General features: G+C 44.0%; 1 protein-coding gene across 1 annotated transcript; it reads right to left on the bottom strand.

The window, feature by feature from the left end:
* Positions 1 to 1,634: 1,634 nt before the first annotated feature.
* Positions 1,635 to 6,722, bottom strand: LOC129337796 (C-C chemokine receptor type 4-like). Its single transcript, XM_054991746.1, has 2 exons — positions 6,661 to 6,722; positions 1,635 to 3,192 (listed from the first exon to the last, which is right to left on the bottom strand). Exon 2 carries the CDS (start codon positions 3,172 to 3,174, stop codon positions 2,098 to 2,100), a length of 1,077 nt encoding a protein of 358 aa, XP_054847721.1. The 5' UTR covers positions 3,175 to 3,192; positions 6,661 to 6,722; the 3' UTR covers positions 1,635 to 2,097.
* Positions 6,723 to 23,481: the final 16,759 nt, after the last annotated feature.

A 23,481-nucleotide genomic window follows, 5' to 3' on the forward strand; every position in this document is an offset into this window, starting at 1 on the left:
TAAATTTACTTTTAAGGAGAATGATCTCATTTTACTTCTTTGGGACCTTGAAAGCAGAACTACCAGCATTCCCAATGTAACTATCAAATCCAACAAGTGCAGTCATAGAATCACCTCAGTATGAAAGTACAGGCCATGGAGAAAGCGCAAGGCCTTTTAATGAACATTTTATGAAATGTTAACTTGTTAAGTAAGCGGACACACTGGATAACAAATCTTTTCCTATGTACTTAGAATGATAATCAGTACAAACTAGTTCAGCTGAATACCAATGTACCTTGTTTCATACCATGTGATCCTTTTATTTTTTCTTAAATGTTCTATTCTGATACCTAAATGTTTCAAAACAGGTACATAATTAAACTAAAGAAAATCTACCCTACAATGTGTTTGATCTAAAACATTCAATTTCCAAGCCACCCTTCCAGCAAGATTGAAACCTTATACCAGAGGGAAGGGATCTCATAATCTCATCTAAGGATGTGTCATTTGAGCTCAACTTTTATTTCCTGGGATACATAAATCAAATGCCTTCCCCACTCCAATCATACAGAACTTCTGCAGTAGTCAGAAAAGCAGCATTCATGGAAATTGTATGGCTGTTGCTTCTCTTTTCGGCAAAACATCTGTAACTCAGAAATTCTGTATGTTCTGGCTGGTGCCCAAATATAGAAGTGAGCTGTGAAGTGAACTTCTGAAGAAGTGAGCTGTGACTCATGAAAGCTCATACCCTACTATAAATTTTGTTAGTCTTGTAGGTTGCCAAATATTGAAAAATGTCACTAGTAAAAATAGTACCAGTGTTCTTTTTCATTAATAGTGTATGTAGGAGCACAGCAGCAGAGTAATAACTTAGCACAGTAACAATATCACCTGTGACAAAACACTGGCAATGATACGAGGCGTTGGGTGGAGATGCTTGTTGATAAGTTCTTTAATGCATGAAATGGCACAACAGTGACAATGCCGGATGCTGATTTCCTTATCAACAGTTCTTTCCTTTGCATGACAATGCTTACAGTTATGAGATTTCTGTGCATTGTAAATGAAAATGCACCTCTAGGTCCTATTGAATGGGCTAGATCCATCTTTTGATGTTGCCCATGATCCACCCATTCACTGAACTAGAGCCTGCAGGTTCATCATTTATACATTTCTGAGAGGTATCTAGCAAAATGATTATCTCTTTAAAAAGAGAGAGAGAGAGAGATCATCAGTATGTGGATCGAAGCTTGGACTCTTGCATGTACTTGGCTGTTTCTACACTACTCGCCTTCATCCGGAACGCTGTGGAATGTTGCGAAAAAAAATACAGAAGATAGCATGTTCTCGCGCGAGTTTTACGTGACATTGCGCAAAACTCGCACGAGAAGACGCTATCTTCTGCAGGTTTTTTCGCAACGTTCCGCAGCATTCCGGATGAAGGTGAGTAGTGTGGAAACGGCCCTTGTGTGCCCAAGGATTATTTGTAAGTAATGGTACTTTATCGATACACACACTTGTGCTAAGGAACACTACCCAAATACTGTGGATGGGAGAGGTATGACTAAACTGGTAACAGATTAATAATAATCTCAGATTATTCAGGCAAACCAGAAACACAGAAAAGTTTAGAGTGTATTTTGAGACTGCATAGCTGCATAACTAATAAGACAAAAACACAAAACACTTTGTCCATTGTGCTTTGTCCTACAGCACAATGTAAGAAAGGGTAGGTGGTCTTAATCTTCAGGAAATGCTTCTGCGGCTGCGAGATGAAAGAACCCAAGATATGAAGGGACTTTAAAAGGATATTTTATGTGGTGTCTTGAGATCTTAACAAGTACTAGAGTTGACCATGGAGCTAACAGTGTGGGTAGATCAACAGTCCAAGAAGCTTACAATTCTGCATGGCTGCTCTCATAAACAACAGACATAGTGAAATGTTTTTTTCAGGATGTTCTCAAGTTGGCTCTAGCTTTTCCTTTCATCTTGTCCATGTCCAAAACATACGTTTTCAAGGGACAGCTACTGGTCTTCAGTAAAGGAAACATATGCTCATTTTGGTATATAAGGATGCCACGTGTTCTGAATTCACAGGAGGCCTTTTGGGAATCTTCAGAGAGCCTCTTCATCACTGGTGGACTGAGTACGGGATGAGACAGTCAACTCAGAGTGGAAAGTGTCAGGAAGCCCACAAGGTTTGCAAAATGTTCTATAAAAGATGTTATTCTTAAAGAGCAGCCTAATATATTTTTTGAACTTTTGCCCCATAAAGAAGTAGATAACTGGATTGAGACAGCAATGAAAAAATGATAGCGTTTGAGTAGCCTGAATGGCATAGTCTAGGATTGTGCTGATTCGGCATCCTTCAAAAATACCTGTATCATGCAAACATTGGAGGAAAAGCACAATGTTGTAAGGGGTCCAGAACAGGAGAAAAATGATCATAACAACAAAAATCATCTTCACTGCCTTCTTCTTGTTTTCATTTCTGCAGTGCCACAAGGTCTTGAGTATCTTTGTGTAGCAAAATAGCATGACTGTGAATGGAACCAGAAGGCCTAAAATGTTGAATTCCAAAGGGATAAAAAGCTTCCATTTCAAGTCATTCTTGGGGTAACTTGGCCTGCATGTGAAACGATTATTTTCAGAAACAGATTCACTAAATACCAGTCCTGGAATAGAAGCTGTCATGGCCACTAGCCACACAACAAGGCTGGTAAGAGTGCCGTAGCTAACTGTTCTTGCTTTCAAGGCAAATACAACGTGAACAACTGCGAGATACCGATCAATGCTCATGAGCATGATGAAAAATATCCCACTGTAAAAACCAGTCAGGTAGACCCATGAGAAGAATTTACACAACCTGGTTCCAAACACCCACTCGTCAGCCTCAAAATAAGACTCAAAAGGAAGAGCAAAAACAAAAAACAAGTCTGAGATAGCAAGATTGAGCAGATAGATATCTGTCATGCTTCTTAACCTCTTGTATTTCAGCAACACTAAGATGACAAGGACATTCCCTGCCAAGCCAAGCAGGAACACTAATAAATAACATGTGGGAAGGAACCATGATCCAAAATCGTTCACTTCGTCTTTTTCACATATCCCTGGACCATCGTCGTAATTTTCATCATAGGAGGAAAAATATGTAGTTACTACAGTAGATGGTGTTTCATCCAAAGCGACCATTTTCTTTTTCTTTTAATCCTAAAACCAAAAATGAATATATATCAAAATGGTAAATTAATATTGCCCAATTCATAGTATTTTAAGACACAACACAGCGAGAACGCAGAGTTAAGAAACATGCACAGGGAGCTAATTCCAGGGATTCTTGAAGTCAATGCTAGGATGCAAGTTCTTACATTTTTACTTAAGTAACAAAAAATACAGTCAATATGAAAAATATAAATAAAATATGCAAAATACATAGTCAAAAAAGAAATGTCCTTTTTGTGCAACACTCAAAATGAAAGTTGGAATGATTGATTCAGAGCTCACAATTTTAGGGGTATGACACGCTTTCAGCATGCCTTCTTCTAGCGGAGGGGAGGGGGGAGTTTATTAAGCAAATGTATCTAGTACTGATCCTTATTGAGACTTAGGGCCAAGCTACACATGACGAATGACACTTGAACGGCAAGTGGATTGAGTGGAGGGCAAGTGAACAGGGAGAAATACACTTGCTGTTCAAGTGTCATTCGTCATGTGTAGCTTGGCCCTGAGTGTGTATCCAATGGCAACCCCATGTAAACTGCTTCAAAATGTTCCACGTAGCTGGCAGTTTATCACTTGGGTCTGGAATCCACCACCAGTTGAGTACTGGAAGTTTCTACTGGGAAGAGAAATACTCTCATGCTCATGGCAAATGGTACCCTATAAATGGTCCTGGCCATTAAAAGACTTTAAAGCAAGTTTCTATAACTAATTTACCTTGCTGTCTGCAAAGCAGGAAACTGACTACCTCTTTGTTCTGCCTAATGAAGCATTCTGTATTAACTCAAATATGCTCACACACTCAACAGATACCAGTCATATAGGCTAAGTAATAGAATCCTTCCTGGACTGTGGCTTTAATAACTGCATGAAAGGCAAAAGATTCCACAGGAAAAATGACTTTTCCATTCTGGCATTCATTAAATTTCTGCTGGTTGTGCATCTACAAAAAGCCCAGGAGTGTCAGGGTCACGGGCCTTCCAAAAGCTATACTTTACAAGCTTTATGGTCTAGCAGCCCCTGCCATACTTTAGGGACTTAATGTTATTATGCTGGGGCTTGATATTCGTTCACCTGCTGTGTAAAATCTTGTGTGTAAAGGATCTTGTTATTAGCTGACATGGCAGAGACTATGCTATCTATGTTGAACTCTTAGCAAGAAAAGAGCTGTTGCCATAGATACATAACCTTGACTTTAGAAAAACGTTATCTTAGCTCGCATTCCTGTAGATATCTACTGTAGCTAGATCCCTTCCCATTCACTGTAGATAGATTCGCTGTAGCTAGAATGGGGGAACAGGGCTGTGCTTAAGTGTCTATATATGCTGGGTACTGAGAACCAGACTTTATTCCTAGCAAAGAACGTTTTGGGATGCTGAACTGTGGATCATCAATAAATATTTAACTCATGCAGTCTTGGACTCTTGCAGCGAAGTTATTGAGATTCAACTGGCAGATCCTTACAAGGAGCTCTGCAAGTAGAAAGAAGCCTGCATGATCCTATTCATGGGCATGTTCTGTCATTACAAGAGGCTGCTCCCTGGAGAGATCTTCACCTGATCAATGGTTTTGCCAGTCCTCGTGAAGCAGTTTTTAAAGTGACAGCAACCCGACTAGGAGGAGGTGATAGTCCTACCTATGAAAAGCCTTTCATTCCCCTTTCCTGGGAGATGTTCTAGATAAAGGGTACTTTATAGCTTCATTCAGGGCTCATTTTGAGGGGGAACGCAGAGGAATGCAGTTCTGGCAGTTCTCCAAAGAGGTCACATGTTAGGTGGCCCCACCCACATGACTCTTGGCCATTTGGGGCCCGTTTCAGCCTGGATTGGGCCAAAACGGCCCGGATCAGGCCTCTGACAGGTGGTAGATCACTCTGCCACTCATCAGTGGCCCAATCCTGACCATTTTGTCCCCTTTTCAGCCATTTTCAGCCCCTTTTTGCCATTTTGGGCCCAATTTTGGCTCTGAATGGCCAGGATTGGGTCCAAAACAGCCAGAATAGGTGATGTCTGGGGTGTGTAGCATATGCAAATCAGCTATGCTAATGACCCACTTCTGGTGATGGCAAGAGGTGTGGCATATGATAATGAGTTATGCTAATGAGTTCCTCCAGCTCTTTTTCTACGAAATGACCCCTGGCTTCATTGGATCTCTCAGGTTACTCTCTAGTCAAAAGACGGAGGACCAGAAGCCAATGTTCCATAAAATGAACAAGGATGTGCTCCCAATGGTCATTATTAACAGCATAACCTGATTAATAAACACCCATCATTATTGCCACATGAGCTTAGAATAGGATGGCTCTCAAAATCCAGAGAAAAAATACAGCCTGGATTTTTCCTTAATTCTTAACAAGAACTTGGTCAGCAGAAATCAGCAGGTAAAGCTATACTTGTTATGTATGGGGGCAATCATAGCCACGGGACACCGGGAGCAGTTGCCCTGGGCTCTGAGGGTGGGGTAGGGGGGTCCTGCTTCAGGGCATCTGACCACCCAGCGGCCACGCCACTGCCAGCCTCCCTACTGTCTCTGGAGTTATGGCTGGCAGTGGTGGCTTCAGGGCAGCAACCGAGACCATCTGCTCTAGGGAGGTGGAGCTGCTCTACTGTTGATTGCCACTGGCTGCTGCTCTGAAGCCCCCAGGCTCACACCCAATGATCAGGGAGTGAACAGGGAGGCAAAAACAGCCCTGGAAAGGATTCTGACCTGCCCGTGGCTCTACCTCCAAATAGAGGTGGGAAAGAAAGAAGAGCTGCTGACTCCCGTGGGCCTGGGCCACTGGATTGGGGTGATGGCTGCTCACTCCTGACAGCTGATGATAGTAGTGACTGTTTGCACGTGCCTGCTCGTGGTGACACCTGCTTGTGCTCGCCTGCTCAAAAATGTGACTTGTAGAGAAGATCTCAGTGTGTAAGAATTGTAGGGAAGACCTGAACATGGAGACCTCCAGCTGGTGTAGGGCATGAGCATGGACTACCACAGAACTATTGAGAAATGCCATTCTTCAAGAGCTGCTCGATGACTGCTGGAAATTAAAGCCTGCCCTGGCAGCACAGGCACATGACAAGGTGCACGCACTAACCAGCCACAGGTCTGGGCCACCGTGCACAGCTTTTCTGAGTGGTTTTTTTATTGTCAGTCCCACCACCATCACCACCAATCCCTCAACAAGGGCTTAATCAGCAACAGTTTAGGACATTGTTGTTTCCCTTTAAAACTGCAAGAGGACTGTAAACCAACAAGGGATTGTTAGCCATACCCTGACTGCCTGAAAGGAAGACAATTTCACCCCCCTCGCCCCCCTCCAGGAAAGCCATAAAAAAATAAATAAGAGGACACCTTAAATTTGCATACACTACCCTGTTTGAATTTTGCAGATTTGTTTAAACATTTGGGGGGGAGAGTTTTAATCTGTTTTTTAAAAAGCCAAAGCAAAAATACGCATAAAGTAGACTTTACCTTAAATATGCCTTCTTGTCTTTACTAGAGGATACGAAGAAACACCTTGCTTGTGGGTGCTGGATCTCTGGCTTTGAGGAAGTGGTGTGTTCAGTGAACAAAGCAGAAAGGTACGCCAATGACGAATTACAGCAGCAAATATCCTTTTCAGCTATGATCTGCATAGTTGCTTCTTGGAGAGCTGTTCTGACAATTAAGTGGTAACACGGTGTTTCTGAAATGAATGGCAATAGTCATCATAACCAGCTTTGGGGCTCTGAGTTCAGGATCTGTATATGCATGCATATATCTTATGGGAAGTGTAGGTGGCTAAGTGGAATGTATAAAAAAAAAACCCTGCCTCATAAAGTTTGCTTTTCGGGTAAATGAAGAAAATGAAAATGACACTTGGATGTTTACTGATGGGGTACAGCTGATATATCTGAATTTTCTGAGATTTGCTTCACGGTTACTTAGACCCTTAATAATTACTGGCAAATATCTCCATTCACCAGATTTATGATGCTTACTGCAACACATATTTGCTAGTGATCTTGGCTGTTTCCATGTCATATCAGTCAGTGTTGTATAATGGTTAGAGCACAGGTACTAAGGACTAGACATGGGCATGATCCCAAAAAAAATACCGATCAAGCTAATCGTGGATCTGCGCTGGTGACGACCCCAGATCTCCGATTCACTCCGATCAAGTCCCATTTCCGATCTGGGATCTGGGATCGGGGAGGCCAAAGTGGAGGGGCGCCCCCCCCACACACTTAAAGCAGAGGGGGGGAAAAGTTTTTAACCTGGCGACGAGCCGCCTCCCCTCAGGGAGGGGACGTTTTCTCTCTCTCTCTCTCTCTCTCTCACACACACACACACACTTAGAGCAGAGGGGGGCAAGTTTTTAACCCGTCCCTGCCTCTCCAAATAGAGAGAGAGAGGGAGAGAGAGACCCCGTCAAAAAGTTTCAGCTAGCTTTTAAAAAAAAGCAGGGATAGAATCCTCCCCACCCGATTTTAAAAGCAAGCAGCCAGTCTTCCAAAACGCACTGAATGAACTCAGTCAGGAGGAGAGATCTCTTCTCAGTGTTGTTAACTCTTTCAACATACTAAATGAACTCAGGAGAGGAGCGCAAAACAGCTTCTGCTGATAGCCGCGCTCAAAGTGGCTCTCTTGTTTTCTCTTTCTCTTCAGTCTTAACCCCTTCCTCTCCAAATCACTTTGCTTATATTTTTCTCAGGAAGCCACCTTTTCACTCACAACTGTTTGCTTTTCCTCGGTAGAGGAAATATTATCAAGTTTCAAACAGAGCTCAGGCATCCTGCCTCCATTGCCAGGGGAATAGATTGTTGGCGCCTGAATGTCTAGCTTCCCAATCCTATCACGATCATCCCATCCAGCCCCGGTCCAGCCCCCTCCTGACCGCTGGATCGTTTGCCGTGGAAGACAACGATTCACCAGGTCCCAATTGCGCGAACGCCATTATCGTGGGGTTTTTTTTTATCGTAATGCAGATCGTGCCCATCTCTACTAAGGACCTAGGAGACCCAGGTTTGAATCCCCACTCTGCCATGGGAGCTTGATGGGTGTCTTTGAGTCAATCATATACCCTCACCCCAACCTACCCCAGAACGTTGCTGTGAGGATAAAATGGGGAAGGGGAGAATGTTGTACGCCATTTTGGGTCCCCACTGGGGAGAAAAGGGGACATACATAAAGCAAATAAATAGTTTTATTACTGAACTAATTTCTCATATTAACTTTTTAAATCATGATCAGGGAAAGGATAGCAGGTTGGATAGATCCTAGTTTGGATGTAGGCGTCTGTTTCACTCTGGGCACCCTAGCCCTGGGGAAGAAGAGACAGGGCATGTCTGACATCCCTCTGGTCTAAGGGACAAACTACATGTTTCATCGACCAAGTGATCACCAGACAGACTTACAGCCATATGACACCTGCAAGTTCTCTGTTGGAACCCCTTAGGAGACCAATTCTGGTCAGGATGCAGGGGGAGGATGTGCTTTTCCCCACGCAGGTGGCTGCATTGTAAGCAGTCGACCCAGCCTCTGCCATTTTAGCAGCCATTTTAATATAGTTGCTTGTGATATTAAAAATATCACAAGGCCTCTGGATTTAAAATGGCTGTTGTATTGCCACCAGAGAGCCTCCAACAGTTGCTGAGTCCCACCCGGGAGAACAAGGCATGAATGGAAGGTGACCGGATTTACAGTCCCACTAGCCCCATAGGAGTCCAGCGCAACAAAGGTCTCTCAGCGTCATCCCCACTTAACACAGTCCTTTCCCTTCTTCCATGATGAGATCTCCTGTCTGTGATTGAGGAGCTAATCAAATGACATTCATAGGTTTATACAGTTGTTCCTGGGAAACTACAGTCCCCACATAAAATCCATCAGTTTAGCTCTGGTAGAATTCACTAACAAACTATCCCTTTTGTGCAGTGCTAGAACTGTCAGGTTCATCCTGGGGTGCCACCCTATGAGGCACCGGCCTGCCTGCCTTCAGCCTTAAAGAACCTTCAGGGAATAGGTGGGATCCTGATCTGTGGAAGGAGGGGGGTATACCTCACCCTCACACACTTGCAGGTCCCCTCAACCTGACCTTGTCTCGGTTACCTTCCCCGACAGCTGTCTCCATCCAGCCGTCGCTCCTCTTCCTCTTCCTCTCCTCCTCTCTGCTGTTTTCTCATTCCTTCTTCCTCCCTCCTCCTCTCCATCACGCTCCTACACAACCCACCCTGCCCTGTGGGTGGACTTTCCTTTTGCCAATCCCCTGCTCCACCTGTCAACCCCTCCAATACTCTAGCCACAGCCTCAGCTGTCTCAAGCAGTGGCACCTGGGGGGTAGCTAGCCTGGCTGCTTCAGGCGGCTCCAGCTGTGTGCTCTGGGCTGGCTGCCAAGCTTTCTCTACTAAGGGCCGCAGGCAGCCACATCTGTGGCTACTTTGCTTTCAGCCCCACCTGGTCCTGGCTGATTCCTTCTAGCCTGTCTGCAGGCTTGGGCGTGGCCTGGGGCTGCCCTTCCTCCACTGCAGGTAAGGTTTCTGGCTGCCTTGCTGCTAGCTGACTGTCCCTGCTTCCTGGGCTTTCTCCCCCTGGTCTGATCCCCTCCTTTCTGCCCCCATTCTCCCTGCCTGGGCTCCAAGCCTCCCACTGAAGGGTGGGGCTTAGCCAGCTTCCGCCTGCCCTGTCTAACCCTTGGCAGCTTGGGTGCCTCTTTCCCTTTCTCTGTTGTTGGCAGGTCCTGGACCTGGGTGTCCATTGGGGCAGCGGGGTTGCTGTCTCCTGGCCACCACCCGCCCTCTACTCCTGGCGAGTCCTGGGGCAGAGCCTCAGACCCCGGACAAGAACATGTTTTGCATTTGCTTTCACATGCCCCGGCAGCTACAGATCAAGGTGATCAACCCTTTTGTCAAACCCAGGAACTGACCGTTGGAGCCATTGTTTTAATGGCTAGGTGGGCTCTTCCAACTCAGGGCACATTTTACCTATAAAGGTAGAGCCCTGGCCTCATTCAAATTGTGCATGCTTCCTGGCTGCTCCCTTAAGGTCACTTCCCTCAGCCTCTCTCTTTTTGTACACACTTCCAGATCCACAAGCACTGTTCCGTTGAGGTTTTCCCAAACCTTTTGCTCTCCTAATCAAGGATGCTGGCGTTTGAAGCTACTCTCTTCTCCTGCAAACTGGGACCCCCCCCTTTCAGGATAGGTAGATATATTTGCTCCCTCTCTCTCTATTCCCAATTTCTGGCTAAGCTTCCTAGGACTGTGTGTGTGTAATTATTTTTACCCTGTAATTGAGAGTGTATGTGCATGCCATTTTGTTCTTAATAAAAGTTATTGTTGGACTTTAAGAACGAGCCTCATATCTATTTTGGGAAGGGACTGTTGACATAATGAGCCAAGAAGCATGTGTGCATCTTGCTGTTTAGGTCTGTCTGTCATAACTGATGTAATAGATCTATTTGACAGGTCCTTGGATGATGCAAGAGTGAAGAAATAGCTTAGTCACCTCACCTGATGTGCTGGGATTGGACACTGGGGGGTGCTATAGATGTATATAAGCCAGCTGTGTCTGGTGTAAGTGTGAAGCTTGTTCCAGTAAGTGCTTGGCGAAGCACTTTGACACTGAGAACAAAGTCTTGTATATAAGTCACTGTAAAATAAACTGTACATACACTTTTACTACTATAAGTGCGTGGAAGCCTTATTTATAGCTCAGCTACAGTTCAAACCACGTTGTGCCAACAGGGACCTGGTAGAAATTGGTGATAGATCTCTGTGGCCTCTTGCATAGATTACTGGCCTCTAGCATAGCCATTCTCCTTGCTTGCTAATTCCTCCACAAACCCTTTTATTGCAAGGAGACCAGTTCCGGTAACAGCACGTGTACTGAATGTTTACAGTTGATGTTCTTTAAGGGCAAATGATGCTTACAGGGATATTTTGGGTTGGGAAACTAGCATGGTGGAGGCCCTCCTCCCCCTCATTCATAGTCCTGACCAGAATTAGGCCCCTTTAGTATTACTAAATTGAGTTCCTATGGGGAACTTGCACCTGACATCCTTCTGAGAGTCCTTGTGGTGATCATGTGGTAGGTATAATGTGTAGTTTGGCCCTAAACCTGGACTGAGGTATGTGTGTAAGCATGGATGCAGCCCTAAGGAAGGCAGCAGCATGGTGACAGAGCAGGGGAAGAAGAAACTGATGGAAGGGCATCAAGTGCTAGCTCCCTATGGAGTAAAGGCCTCCTCTGGTTTAAAGGTCCCCTTGGAAGAAAGCACAGGGACTGAACAACGAGGGGAAGAGGGATAAAAAGATCTGGCTGGAGGAGTAGAGAGTAGGAAGATGGGGGAAGAGAGTTGTCAGCTGGGGTGGTTTGGGGTCTCTGTAGTCTGGGGAGAATCAAGCCTCCCCTGGATGTGGAAGGTGGCATTCCTAGCTAAGACTGAAATAAGTAGCCCACGCCTCAGATTCTGGTAGTTTAGCTAGTGCTCATCTTAACTCTGTAGGAAGAGTGTAGTGGCTAGAGGCAGGAGCTAAAAGACCCAAGTAAAAGGACTCTGGTTAGAAAGCTGACCAGAAATCTGGATTGCTGCAAATGGAGGTAATGATTAAGAAGGATGTTCTAGGCCTTTCAGTTTGCCAAAGAGGCTCTCTGTCTTCCTCCGTTGTCTATCCTTGTCTCACATGACTTCTTTGGAATTTAAGCAGGCTGATGTTGAGGGCTTTTAAAATAGGTGAGAATAAACTTTCTAACCAATTTAATTCTTCTAATTTGCAAAATTTGTATGATTTATATCATTTATAGTCCACCTTTCTCAAGGCGGATTACACAGTATGAGGTTAACACAATCAGTATCAAGTACATTTCAATACAATGCCATACGGTAAACAGATACAAGTTTAAAAGACATAGTATTAGCAAGGATCCAAGACAGATTAGAAAAAATACTGGAGCAAAACATAATTCTAGGACTAACATTAGACAACATGGAGTGCTGGTTGTAAATAGGAGTACATATTTAAAGCAGCAAATAATATATAAGGCAAAAATAGTGATGAAGTCTATGATCCCCAACTCGTTAGTGAACCATCTGAGACCCCATCCCTACAATACAGCCTTCCCATTTGAGTAAAAAATCTTTTTGAATGGTTCGGTTTTGCATCATTTATGGAAAGCAGTGAAGAACTTTGTATGTAATAACTAATACCTTGAACTGAGCATGGTAAATGATGGGTAGCCAGTGGAGCGACTGTAGGATGGGAGTGATGTTCATACTCCTGCTCGCTCCTGATAACAATCGAGCTGCAGCATTTTGCACTAATTGGAGCCTCCTAGTTAACTTAGATGGGAGGCCAATATATAGAGCATTACAATAGTCAAGCCTTGATGTTACCATAGCATGGATCCAAGTGTCAAGGTAAGACGCCAGTCTTCCAGGCTAGAGTGAGGTTGTAGAAAGCATTTTTTGCAGCTGCCTTAACTTGTTTTTCTAGTAGTAGCACTGGATCCAGTATAACCCCTAGGCTCTTAACTGAGTCTGCAAGGGTCAGACGAACTCCATCAAAAGTAAGAGTACAATGTCTTTCAAGATCTCTGCCTTCCCAACAAGCATCACTTCAGTCTTGTCTGGGTTCAATTTCAATTTGTTGTTTTTCAACCATTTCACCATGGTTGTTAGGCAGTGATCTGAGATTTTCACTGCATCCTGTGGGGTCCTGGATAGTGAGATATAGAGTAGGGTGTCATCTGCATATTGATAACATCCAACTCCATAGCTGCAAATGAGTTCTCCTAAAGGCTTTATGTAGAGGTTGAGTAATATGGGAGATAAAATTGCACCCTGGGGAACCCCACAAGGTAGTTCCCATTCTGGAGATAGCTGATCTCCTATGGCAGCCCTTTGAGTCCACTCCAAGAGAAACGATTTAAACCAGTCCAGGGCACATCCTTTGATGCCCACTTCTGTTTCTAAACGCCTCAACAGGATGGCATGGTCTACTGTATCAAAGACTGCAGATAGATCCAATAGAAGCAGTAAGGAGGCATGGCCTTTGTCTATATTCAGACAGAGCTCATCCACTAATGCTACTAGTGCTGTCTCTGTCCCATGTCCTGGCAGTATTTTATCTTTTGAAGACCTATTAAAAACCGGCCCTTTAGGCCTCTCCCCCCAGCCCTCTATTTGAAACAAGTAAAATTTCACATCCTTAAGAGCTGTATCTTGAGTACATATGTCTATTTCCTTACAGTTACTTGGTGAGATAAGAAGTGTTCTCATATTATTTACAGAAAGATGTATGTTTTGACTTTTCTGAGAAAGAAATTAAATGCAACTTTCATGTGCTGAGATGGGGTGGTAACCTTCTCTCCACAATGAGTACCCAATTTATCTCCCCTCTTCTATTTTATTCTCACAAGTATAGCCTTAGATTGGACTCAGAGCCAAGCTACAAGTGACGCCTGACACAGGTTGGACACTTGTCAGCTTCCCTCAAGTTTTGATGGGAAATGTAGGCATCCTGGTCTTGCAGCTGTAATGGAGAACCAAGCTGTAAAACCAGGATGCCTACATTTCCCACCAAAACTTGAGGTAAGCTGACAAGTGTCCAACCTGTGTAAGGCGTCACTTGTAGCTTGGCTCTCAGTGACAATGACTGGCCAAAGGTCATCCAGCAAGCTTCCATGGTGGAGCTGACATTTTAGCCTGCATCTCCCAGATTCTAGGCCAGTGCTCAAACCCCTATGCCATGCTAGCTCTCACATTTTCTCCATTGTGTCAGAATCTCTTTCCATTGTGCCAGAATCTCTTTCCTGGCCTCTCCAATTGCTATCAACAAAACAACATGACTCCTTTCTACCATGCCTGAATCCAGCTGTGCTGAGAATCTCTTCTTCAGAGAATGTTTTCTATTGAACTGCATTAAAATTCTTCAGGCCAGAGGTTAAGCAAAATACAGTGAGAAGATATTGATGGGTGTAATGGAAAACCCCTAGTTAGATCTGCTCTTTGAACTAAGGCATAAATGAGATTAACCCTAGAAACCCTAGCACAACTTCTGAAGTGGGCAGAGAGTAAAAGAGGGAGTTTCCCCACAACCTGCCATCGAGAGACACTTTGAAACTTTCATCTCAACTATATGGAAAAGTGCCTAGAGATTGTACCCAAGTGGTGGAAATCGCTACAGGACAAAAAGCAGCATAATATATCAAGGGAAACGTGTTTTAAGGACAGGGAGGACGTTGAAATGTTGATAACTTCTCCACAGAGCTTGCTTATCTGGGAGTAGGTTTGGGGCACCACTGTCCTTTTGTATTGCTAATACTCAGAAAAGAGAATAGTTTTAATTTCTATAAGGAGACTATTGTGCTGGGGAAAAACCACTCCAATATTTAAATAGCTCACAATGAATCACCTTGTATTAGAAACCTCTGACTTTTAGAACTGCTGTGGCGAACATATCTTGCAGGCTGTTCCTCTGTTAAGCAGGCTGCTGGCTAATACCCTGGTTTGGGTTAATATTTTGTCAGTAGGTGCTGCAAGAACCCCCCAAACTGGACCTGCAGCTACTGTTGGAATGTTGATAAATTGTAATGGGGGCCACCATAAAATTGCTTCCATAGCAATGGAGAAGACAAATATTGGTTTGCTTAGGAACCAAGAAAATGTTCAAATAATTGTGTAAATTGCCCAGGATTACTAATATTTAGCCAATTTGAACACATGAAGCTGCCTTATACTGAATTCCCCCTGTTTGAATTTAAATAAATTCTGATGGGTTTCTTAGTTACCACCTATAAATGTTTCAGTGAAATCCTAAGCAGAGTTACTCTAGTCTAAGCCCATTGATTTCAATGGGCTTAGAATGGAGAATCTCTGTTTAGGATTCACTGATTCTGAGATTGGGAACTCTGGGAGAAATCCAGTTTGAAGCAAATGCTGAGGAATCCATAAACCTGTAGATTTGCATTATTATTTCATCATCAGCTTTTTAAATCTGATGTGTGTGTGGAGGTATTCTGGGTGCAGTGTTTACTATGAGGGTGGGGGTTTCCATGACTAAGCCTGGGGGAGTGCGAACTCTCCATTCTCTTCTTTCTTCTGTTCTCACATCTCTTCTACTCAAATCAATGCCCTTCTCCAATTTACTTCTTGGAGTTAAGGTATGCCCCACTTCTTTTTGCTGGTGGTAGAGCTGTTGTGGTGATGAAGTCATCTCAATGAAGACAAATTGAGCCGAGCTGTGAAATTGGGGGACCTGTTATTCTCTAAGGGGCAGCTGCTGCTCAGACTTTACAGGTGGCAGCTGAATTCTGGCTCTCTCCACCTCCCTGCCAATCTCATTCCCACTGTCTCAACCTTTCCATTCTGCCATTGCCTCAGGACACCTCAATGCTGGCTTCAGCAGAAGATGTGAAGGCCCAAGAAAATGCGCGCGCACACACACTAGGGTTGCCAGCCTTCAGGTGGTAGCTGGAGATCTCCCGGAATTACAACTGATCTCCAGGCAACAGAGACCAGTTCCCCTGGAGAAAATGGCTGCTCTGAAGGGTGAACTCTATGGCATTATACCCCACCGAGACCCCTCCCTTCCTCAAACCACACCGTCTCCAGGTTCCACCCCCCAAATTTCTCAACCTGGACCCGGCAACCCTAGCGCACACGCACACGTGCACACACACTTTTTTAAAAAACTGAGGTCTATTTTTCAATTTTTAAAATGGAAAACTTGGGGATTTGAGGGAGCAAAAAAAAAAAAGGCTCCTGTGAAATGTTTTCTTTTAGACTGGGTGAAATGCTTTTAAAGACTAGGGGGGCATGCTGTAGACATATACAACTCTTAAATTCAAGATGCATTTCTGTACCCTAGAAGGATACCTAATCATCATTAAGGGAGCATGCAGGGCTTTCATTGCTTCTCAGTTGTTGCAGGCCTTCTGCAATCCTTTTGACCTGACTCTTCCCTTGCGGTTGACAGTTTCACCTGGTTTCACTGAGAACTGAGCTCTCTGTAACCCGTAGCCACAGAAGGAAAAAGACAGTATCTAGTTGGAACTGGATCTAGCTGTGCAGATATTATGTGAACCCTTTGCGTGAACCTTTTTCTGACTAAATAATATATTTTATCTTATTTACCACAATGCTTGTGTTTTCTATTTATCTTCTATTTTTCTACTTTGCAGATACCAAAAATTAAGGTACATGTGCTAAGGTAGCATTGGGTGCATCAGCATGCAGTTTTCTCTCAAGTATTGCATATATTTGCAGCTTTGATTGCAGCAAACTAAGGCTTTTATAAGTTAAATTCCATAGATATGTCAAACATTGCAATTTTATGTGTAAGTAATAAAATTAGTTTAGATTTGAAAGGGCAGTAAGTATTGCGTATATTTCCATTTCCCCCCTAATCTCCTTCCTATCCTTTTTTTGTTTTTGTTTAATATTCAGTCTGAAGAAGAGTTCTGGTTAATTCAAAAGCTTGGTTGTTGGGGGTTTTCCGGGCTGTATTGCCGTGGTCTTGGCATTGTAGTTCCTGACGTTTCACCAGCAGCTGTGGCTGGCATCAAAAGCTTGCTTGCCAACTTGTGATGCTTCAGTTGGTCCTAATAAAAGGTGTGATCAGGGATGGTTCTAAGTGTCTGTGGGCCCTCAAAGACAGAGTATAACCGAGTTTCCATTAGTACAGCCTCTTTCTCCTCTAACCACACTCCTTCCATTTGCCCCCTTCCCTTTGACTCTCTTTTCTTCTTTCAATTTGACACTGTCACACACACATACATGCACAGCTCCACCCACCTCCTGAAAAGACAGCAGAATAAACTCAAAGCAGCACATACACACACACACACACAGCCCCCCACCCCCATGAAAAGAAATCAGAATGAACTCACAGCACACACACATACATACACAGCCCCACCCCCCTGAAAAGAAAGAATGAACTCAAAACAGCACACACATACACAGAATGAAATGAAAGCAGAATGAACTCAAAGCAGCTTAACCACCTCTGGAGAACCAGTCCCAGCAGCTCTCTCTCTCTCTCTCTCTCTCTCTCTCTCTCTCTCTCTCTCTCTCTCTCTCATATGGAGGAATGGGAAAAAAGCAGTATGAACTCAAAGCAGCTAAACCTCCTCTGCAGAGCTCATGCCGCCCCCCCTCTCTCTCACACACACACATACACAGACACACACAGACACACTCAAGAAAGCAGAATGAACTCAAAGCAGCTTAACCTCCTCTGCAGAGCCAGCAGGGCCGAAGGAGGAAGGAATCACACGGACAGATTCTAGAGGAGCCAGAATGGTGTTCCAGAGCATTCCCCCTCAAAAAAAGCCCTGGATGTGGTCATATTTACAGGCAAAAATAATACTTTGCAAATTCATCCTTATAAGAAAAGCACAGACCGAAACTCTTACTTGGATTACAGATCTTTCCACCCAAGACATTTGAGGCACAACATTCCATATAGACAATTTCTGAGAATCAAACGAAACTCCTCAAGAGAGGAGGATTTTCAGAGAGAGTGCCTAATGATGGAGAGTGCATTTAAACCATCGGGGGTCCTTAAATCAGCACAGGAGAGGGCGCTATTAGTCTCAAGAGAGGATTTACTTAAGCCTGAAACCAGACCTAAGGTCGAGAGGATAAGGTGGGCAATGGACTACACTCCGTTGTCTAACTCCATAAAAAAAAATCATCTGTCGTTATTGGCCCATACCTGCTGAAATTAATGGCTGTGAATTTCCACCATCGGTAGGCTATAGAAAGACCAAGAGCATTAAAGACATCCTGGTACATTCCGACATGAGTGTACACATGGAGTGGTTAGGTGGTCCTAGAGGTAATTACAAATGCAGCCATTGCCGTGTGTGCCCATTAATGCTGGAAGGAGACTGCATTGATTTACACCCGCAAAACACGATGATATATTTTAAACATTTTGCCGCCTGCCAGACTTTGGGTGTAGTTTACTTGATTATATGCCCCTGTAAGAAGCTATATATGGGTAGTACCATCAGACCCCTCAGGACCCACGTTCTAGAGCACCAGTCTAGAATTTGGAATAAAGTACTTGAAGCTCCTCTTGTAGAACATTTCATGGAATTTCAGCATAAGGAGTATGAGTTTCAGGTTGCAGTTCTGTTTGTGGCTAAGAAGGGTGCACCACAGAATTTGCATAAATTATTACTAGGTAAGAAAGCCCAATGGATTTATTCCTTGGGCAGCTTATGGCCATGTGGTCTGAATAATGAATTAATCTTGAGCTGTTTTTTTTATAACATGCATGTGGTCAGTTTCTGTAGAAGTATGTTGATTTCTTTGAGTGGGTCCCTTTAAATGCAATGGATTACATTATTGCAGGTGAGTTAAAAGTGAGAAAGGTGTTGCGTGTGTGTGCAATTGAAGACACGAGCACCATTTCCCGAGGTATAGGTGTTAATAAGAAACAATGCTGGTGAGACCTTTGAAGAATTGTACATTGGAGACATGGGGATTCTTTAATTTTTGTTTAATGATTGTGAGAATTCTTTGCGATTTTAGTAAGTGCTACCGTGCACTATATCCTTGCCCCTGAAGAAGTCCATTGGACGAAATCTGCATTACCAATAGCTGGCCCCAGTTAGGGCTTGGAGTCTTTTGGTCATCGTCCACTAGAGCATCTGCAAAGGAAAGAAACATTAGACTTTTTAAGACTTCATTATCCCTGTGGAATGAACTACTTACTTGTTGGATTTCCTTCCCGGAGTCACTCGTCCTTCCTCCAAAAAGGCGTGGGGAGGGATGATCATGAGTTTTGAAAACTTTGTTGTATTTATGAATTATTTATGAACTATTTATTGTATGTATGTATTGAGTATATTTATTGATATTTATTAATGAGCGCTTTATATTCACACTTGGTCACTTTAAATTTAATATCTTGAAAAATTCTGAAAAATTGCATTCATTGTTGTTACTGTGTGCTTACCCTGGTCGGGGATTCCTTCCTGCTGGTTTCGTTAGCCCCCAAGTGGTGGCTGGAGATCTCCTGGCATTATAACTAATCTCTAGGCTATAGAGATCTGTGTCTCTGGACAAAATAGCTGCTTTGGAGGGTGGAATATATGGAATTATACCTGATGGAGGTCCCTCCCCTCCACAAACCACGCCCTTTCCAGGCTCCATCCACCAAATCTCCAGGAATTTCTCAACTAGGAGCTTCCAGACCTCTTGTGGCAGTGTTTTGTGCAACATCCCCCAGGGGGCAGGCTTGTTTGCTTCACATCTGAAGGAGGATTGGGTTCCTTTAGAGCTTCCCTCAACCCTCTCAAAAAATCATTCCAGAAATGGATATATAATTTATTTAATTAATGTTTTAATTTAATTATATGAAGCACTGGAGAAATGATTCTGGCGTCCTAATGAGAGGTGATTTGCCAGTGTTGTGCTGCAAGGAATATTAAAACTATGTGGAGGAGAATTTTCAGCGATTCTCCCTTCTAAAACATCTCTCTGTGTGAGACCCTTTTCAGGACTGACATATTGCACAAGCATGGATTGTAATAATAGTTTCAATGTGGTTTTTAAGTTAATTCAACAAGCTCAGCTCTAGACAGACAAAGCGCTATGAATAATTTTTTTCTTTTATAATCATGTCTCACTAGATGGCAGAATGTGTTTGATAATGGTATGCCACTTAGAGATTTATGAAAAGGATAATAAGTCTTGTAAGTAAAATAATATCCTATTTTCATTATTATCATTTTATTTATTTAAAACAGCTTTATGTCGTATTTGTTCCCAGATTGGGTCCTCAAGATGGTGAACATAAAAACATCTGAACGTTAAAACAGGTTTTAAAATAATTCAATAAAAATATATGAACATACAGCACCAAACCCATGAAGGAAGACCAATAGTTACTGGGGTATGCCAAATGAGACAAAAAGTCTTTACCAGCCAGCAGAAGACAATGATAGAGGGAGACAGATTAATCTCCCTGGGGAGGAAGTTTCAAAATTTTGGTGCCATGACCGAAAAGGACCTTTCTCAGGTTGCCACCTCAGATAAAGGGGACAACCAAAGCAGGACTTCCAAAGATGACCACAATGGATGGTTAGGTTCATATGGGAGTAGGTGGACATTATGGTATGCTGGTCTTAAGCTGTATAGGGCTTTAAAGGTCAATACTAGCATCTTGAATTGGATGTGGAAGCAAATTGGGAGCCACTGGAGACAGAACAAGACTGAAGTGATATGGTCCTTATGACCCACTCCAGTCACACTCTGGTCCACTTTGGTAGCTTTTGGACAGTGTTCGAGGGTAACCCCACATACAACATATTACAATAATGTGGCAGAGATCTTTCTGCCTAGTGTCAAGATCTTTCTTGCCCAGGGAGGATGGCAGCCTGCTTACCAGCTGGAGCTAATGAAAGATACACCTGGCCATTGCTGTCATCTATTTATCCAACAGGAGGCCAGGGTCCAGCAGCACCCCCAAGCTATGAACCTGACCTTTAGGAGGAGCACAAACCCATGCAGAACAGAAGATAGCCCCATTCGTGGGTCAAACCTTCCTCCTACCAGTAGCACCTTTGTTTTGTCTTGATTAAATTTCAGTTTATTAGCCCTCATCCATTCCAAAACTGCCTCTTGATCAGTTTCCACAGCTCCTCTGGAGAACTGCTGGAAACATGAGATAGAGCTGAGTATCATACACACATTGTTGATAACTCAGCCCTAATCTCCAGATGACCTCTCCCAAGAGCTTTACATACATGTTGAAAAGGATGCAGAACAAGATGGAACTTGCAGGACCCTGTAGGCCTGAGACCAAGGGGTGGAGCAGCAGTCCCCCGGCTCTACATTCCGAAACGGGTTTAAAATACAGGACGGAAGGTACCAGCTGGACATTAGGAAAAACCTCTTCAAGTTAAGAGTGATTCATCAGTGGAATTGGCTGCCTAGGGATGCAGCAGGTTCCCCCTCACTGGCAGTCTTCAAGGAGTGGCTGGATGAATACTTGTTGGGGATTATAAAATCATAGGATCTCTAGGGCCATCTAGTCTAACCCCATAATGCAGGAAAATAATGATAATATTTGATTTATATACCACCCTTCAGAACAACTTAATGCGCACTCAGAGCGGTTTACAAAGTATGTCATTATTATCCCCACCACAACAAAACACCCTGTGAGGTGGGTGGGGCTGAGAGAGCTCCAGAGAGCTGTGACTAGCCCAAGGTCACCCAGCTGGCTTCAAGTGGAGGAGTGAGGAATCAAACCCGGCTCTCCAAATTAGAGTCCTGCTGCTCCTAACCACTACACAAGACTGCAGCTGCAAGAAAAACAAAGACTCACAGACTTCCCTCACCCATTATTGACCCTGACCCATTATTTGGCCTAGGAGTCAGAAAAGGGTACCTGGGCTGCTGCTGGTTGTATTCTGTGCCCCAATACTCTGTGGCATTCTCTGGACGGCTACCTGGTGATACCCCAGAGCCTGCTGCCTTCTGCTGCCAACTCTGCTGCACAAAGTTTCACATGTCAGACAGGAGGGTAGGCTAGGACAATTGGCTCTTTCTGGATAGTAGGCTCCAAATTTTGCCTCTATGGATGCTACTTACTATGCTTCTTATGCCACCTGCCTAACTCATAATGTGAAACTGTGAAGGTTGCTGAGCGGTTCAAGGGTCTCTCATAAGCCTTTCCAGCCTCTGTAGATAGACTTTGTTCAGATGCCCAAATGCCACCAGCAGGGCTTTTTTTCTGGGAAAAGAGGTGGTGGAACTCAGTGGGTTGCCCTAGGAGAAAATGGTCACATGGCCGGTGGCCCCGCCCCCTGATCTCCAGACAGAGGGGAGTTTAGATTGCCCAGCAATCTAAACTCCCCTCTGTCTGGAGATGAGGGGGCAGGGCCACCGGCCATGTGACCATTTTCAAGAGATTCCGGAAGTCCGTTCCCCCACATTCCAGCTGAAAAAAAGCCCTGCCCACCAGTAGGAATACATCCTTACTATTGTGTGCTTGTCTTCAGGATGGGTGGAAGCCTTCCCAAGCTGGAAAGCTGATTCTCTGTTGCCAAACGCCTGCTCAAGGACATAATTCCTGCAAAAGGTCTACCTGCAACCCTCTCAAATAACAGGACGGAATGCTGAAAATTAAGTTAGCCAAACTTTGTGACTTTACTGGACCTCCAGTGCCTAAATTCCCTGCCGCTGAGGAGCTCAGCACCAGACAAGCTACTGCTCTTTGTTGGGTCCTCCTGAGACTCCTCCTTGGGACCCCTTGCTCACAAGCCAGAAGCAGGTGGTAATCTTAGACTCATTACAATGATGGTCATGGTCCTTTTTATAAGCTGCGGACTATAAGATGTGCAGTAGCACCTCCATGGAAGCCCAGGTGGACTGACGACTCCTCATACAAATTCACTAGGCTTTTGCAACAGCCCTGAACCTTTCTTATTGCTGGCTGTCTCAGCACTTGTAGTATGACCACCAGTCTCTGTTAACTTGGTATGCTGTACCTGCCTCTCCCTTTTGGTGGGCCTGACAAAACACCACCTTTTTAGTGTCTGATTGGTTGGCCACCAGAATGCCAGGGCACACTGGAAATTGGAAACTGACATTTCTTGGGCACATCCTGTCACTGTTCACCCTGAGGTTGTTTCTCCTTTCTGTATGAATGTGTCAGATGGAGATAAAGATGTAGGTTCCTTCAGTGCCTACAACTGCAAGTATATCCTATGCTTTGGCCCTACCACCAGAGCATTGGCTGAAGAGCCAGTGAAAGTGACAGGTGAAGAAGAGGATTGGGCTATAGCTGAATGCACTTCTTCAGGTTCCTGGGTGTATAAATTTGAGTTCCCTGATATTAATGCTTGGGATAATTCTATGTTGGTTTTACGGGCTGGGATTGGGGTCCCCGTTGCTCAACCCCAAAATACCATCTCCATCCCCAAATCTCAGCCTTTCCTCGTAGGGCTCAGTCTCCAGACCCCTGATCATTCTTGTTGCTCTCTTCTGCATCCTCTCGATTTTGTCCACATCCTTTTTGAAATGAGGCCTCCAGAACTGCACACAGTACTTCAGGTGTGGCCTGACCAAGGCAGTATAGAGAGGGACTATGACCTTCTGTGATTTCAATGCAATGACCCTTTTGATACAACCCAAGACTGAATTTGCCTTTTTTGCCACCACATCACACTGACCACTCATATTTAGTTTACAGTCCATTCTTACTCCAAGATCTCTTTTGCATACACTACTACTCAGAAGTGTATCCCCCATTCTGTATTTGTGTTTCACATTTTTGTGGCCCAGATGTAATA

The sequence above is a fragment of the Eublepharis macularius genome, chromosome 11 (genome assembly GCF_028583425.1).
Source record: "Eublepharis macularius isolate TG4126 chromosome 11, MPM_Emac_v1.0, whole genome shotgun sequence".
NCBI lineage: Eukaryota > Metazoa > Chordata > Lepidosauria > Squamata > Eublepharidae > Eublepharis > Eublepharis macularius.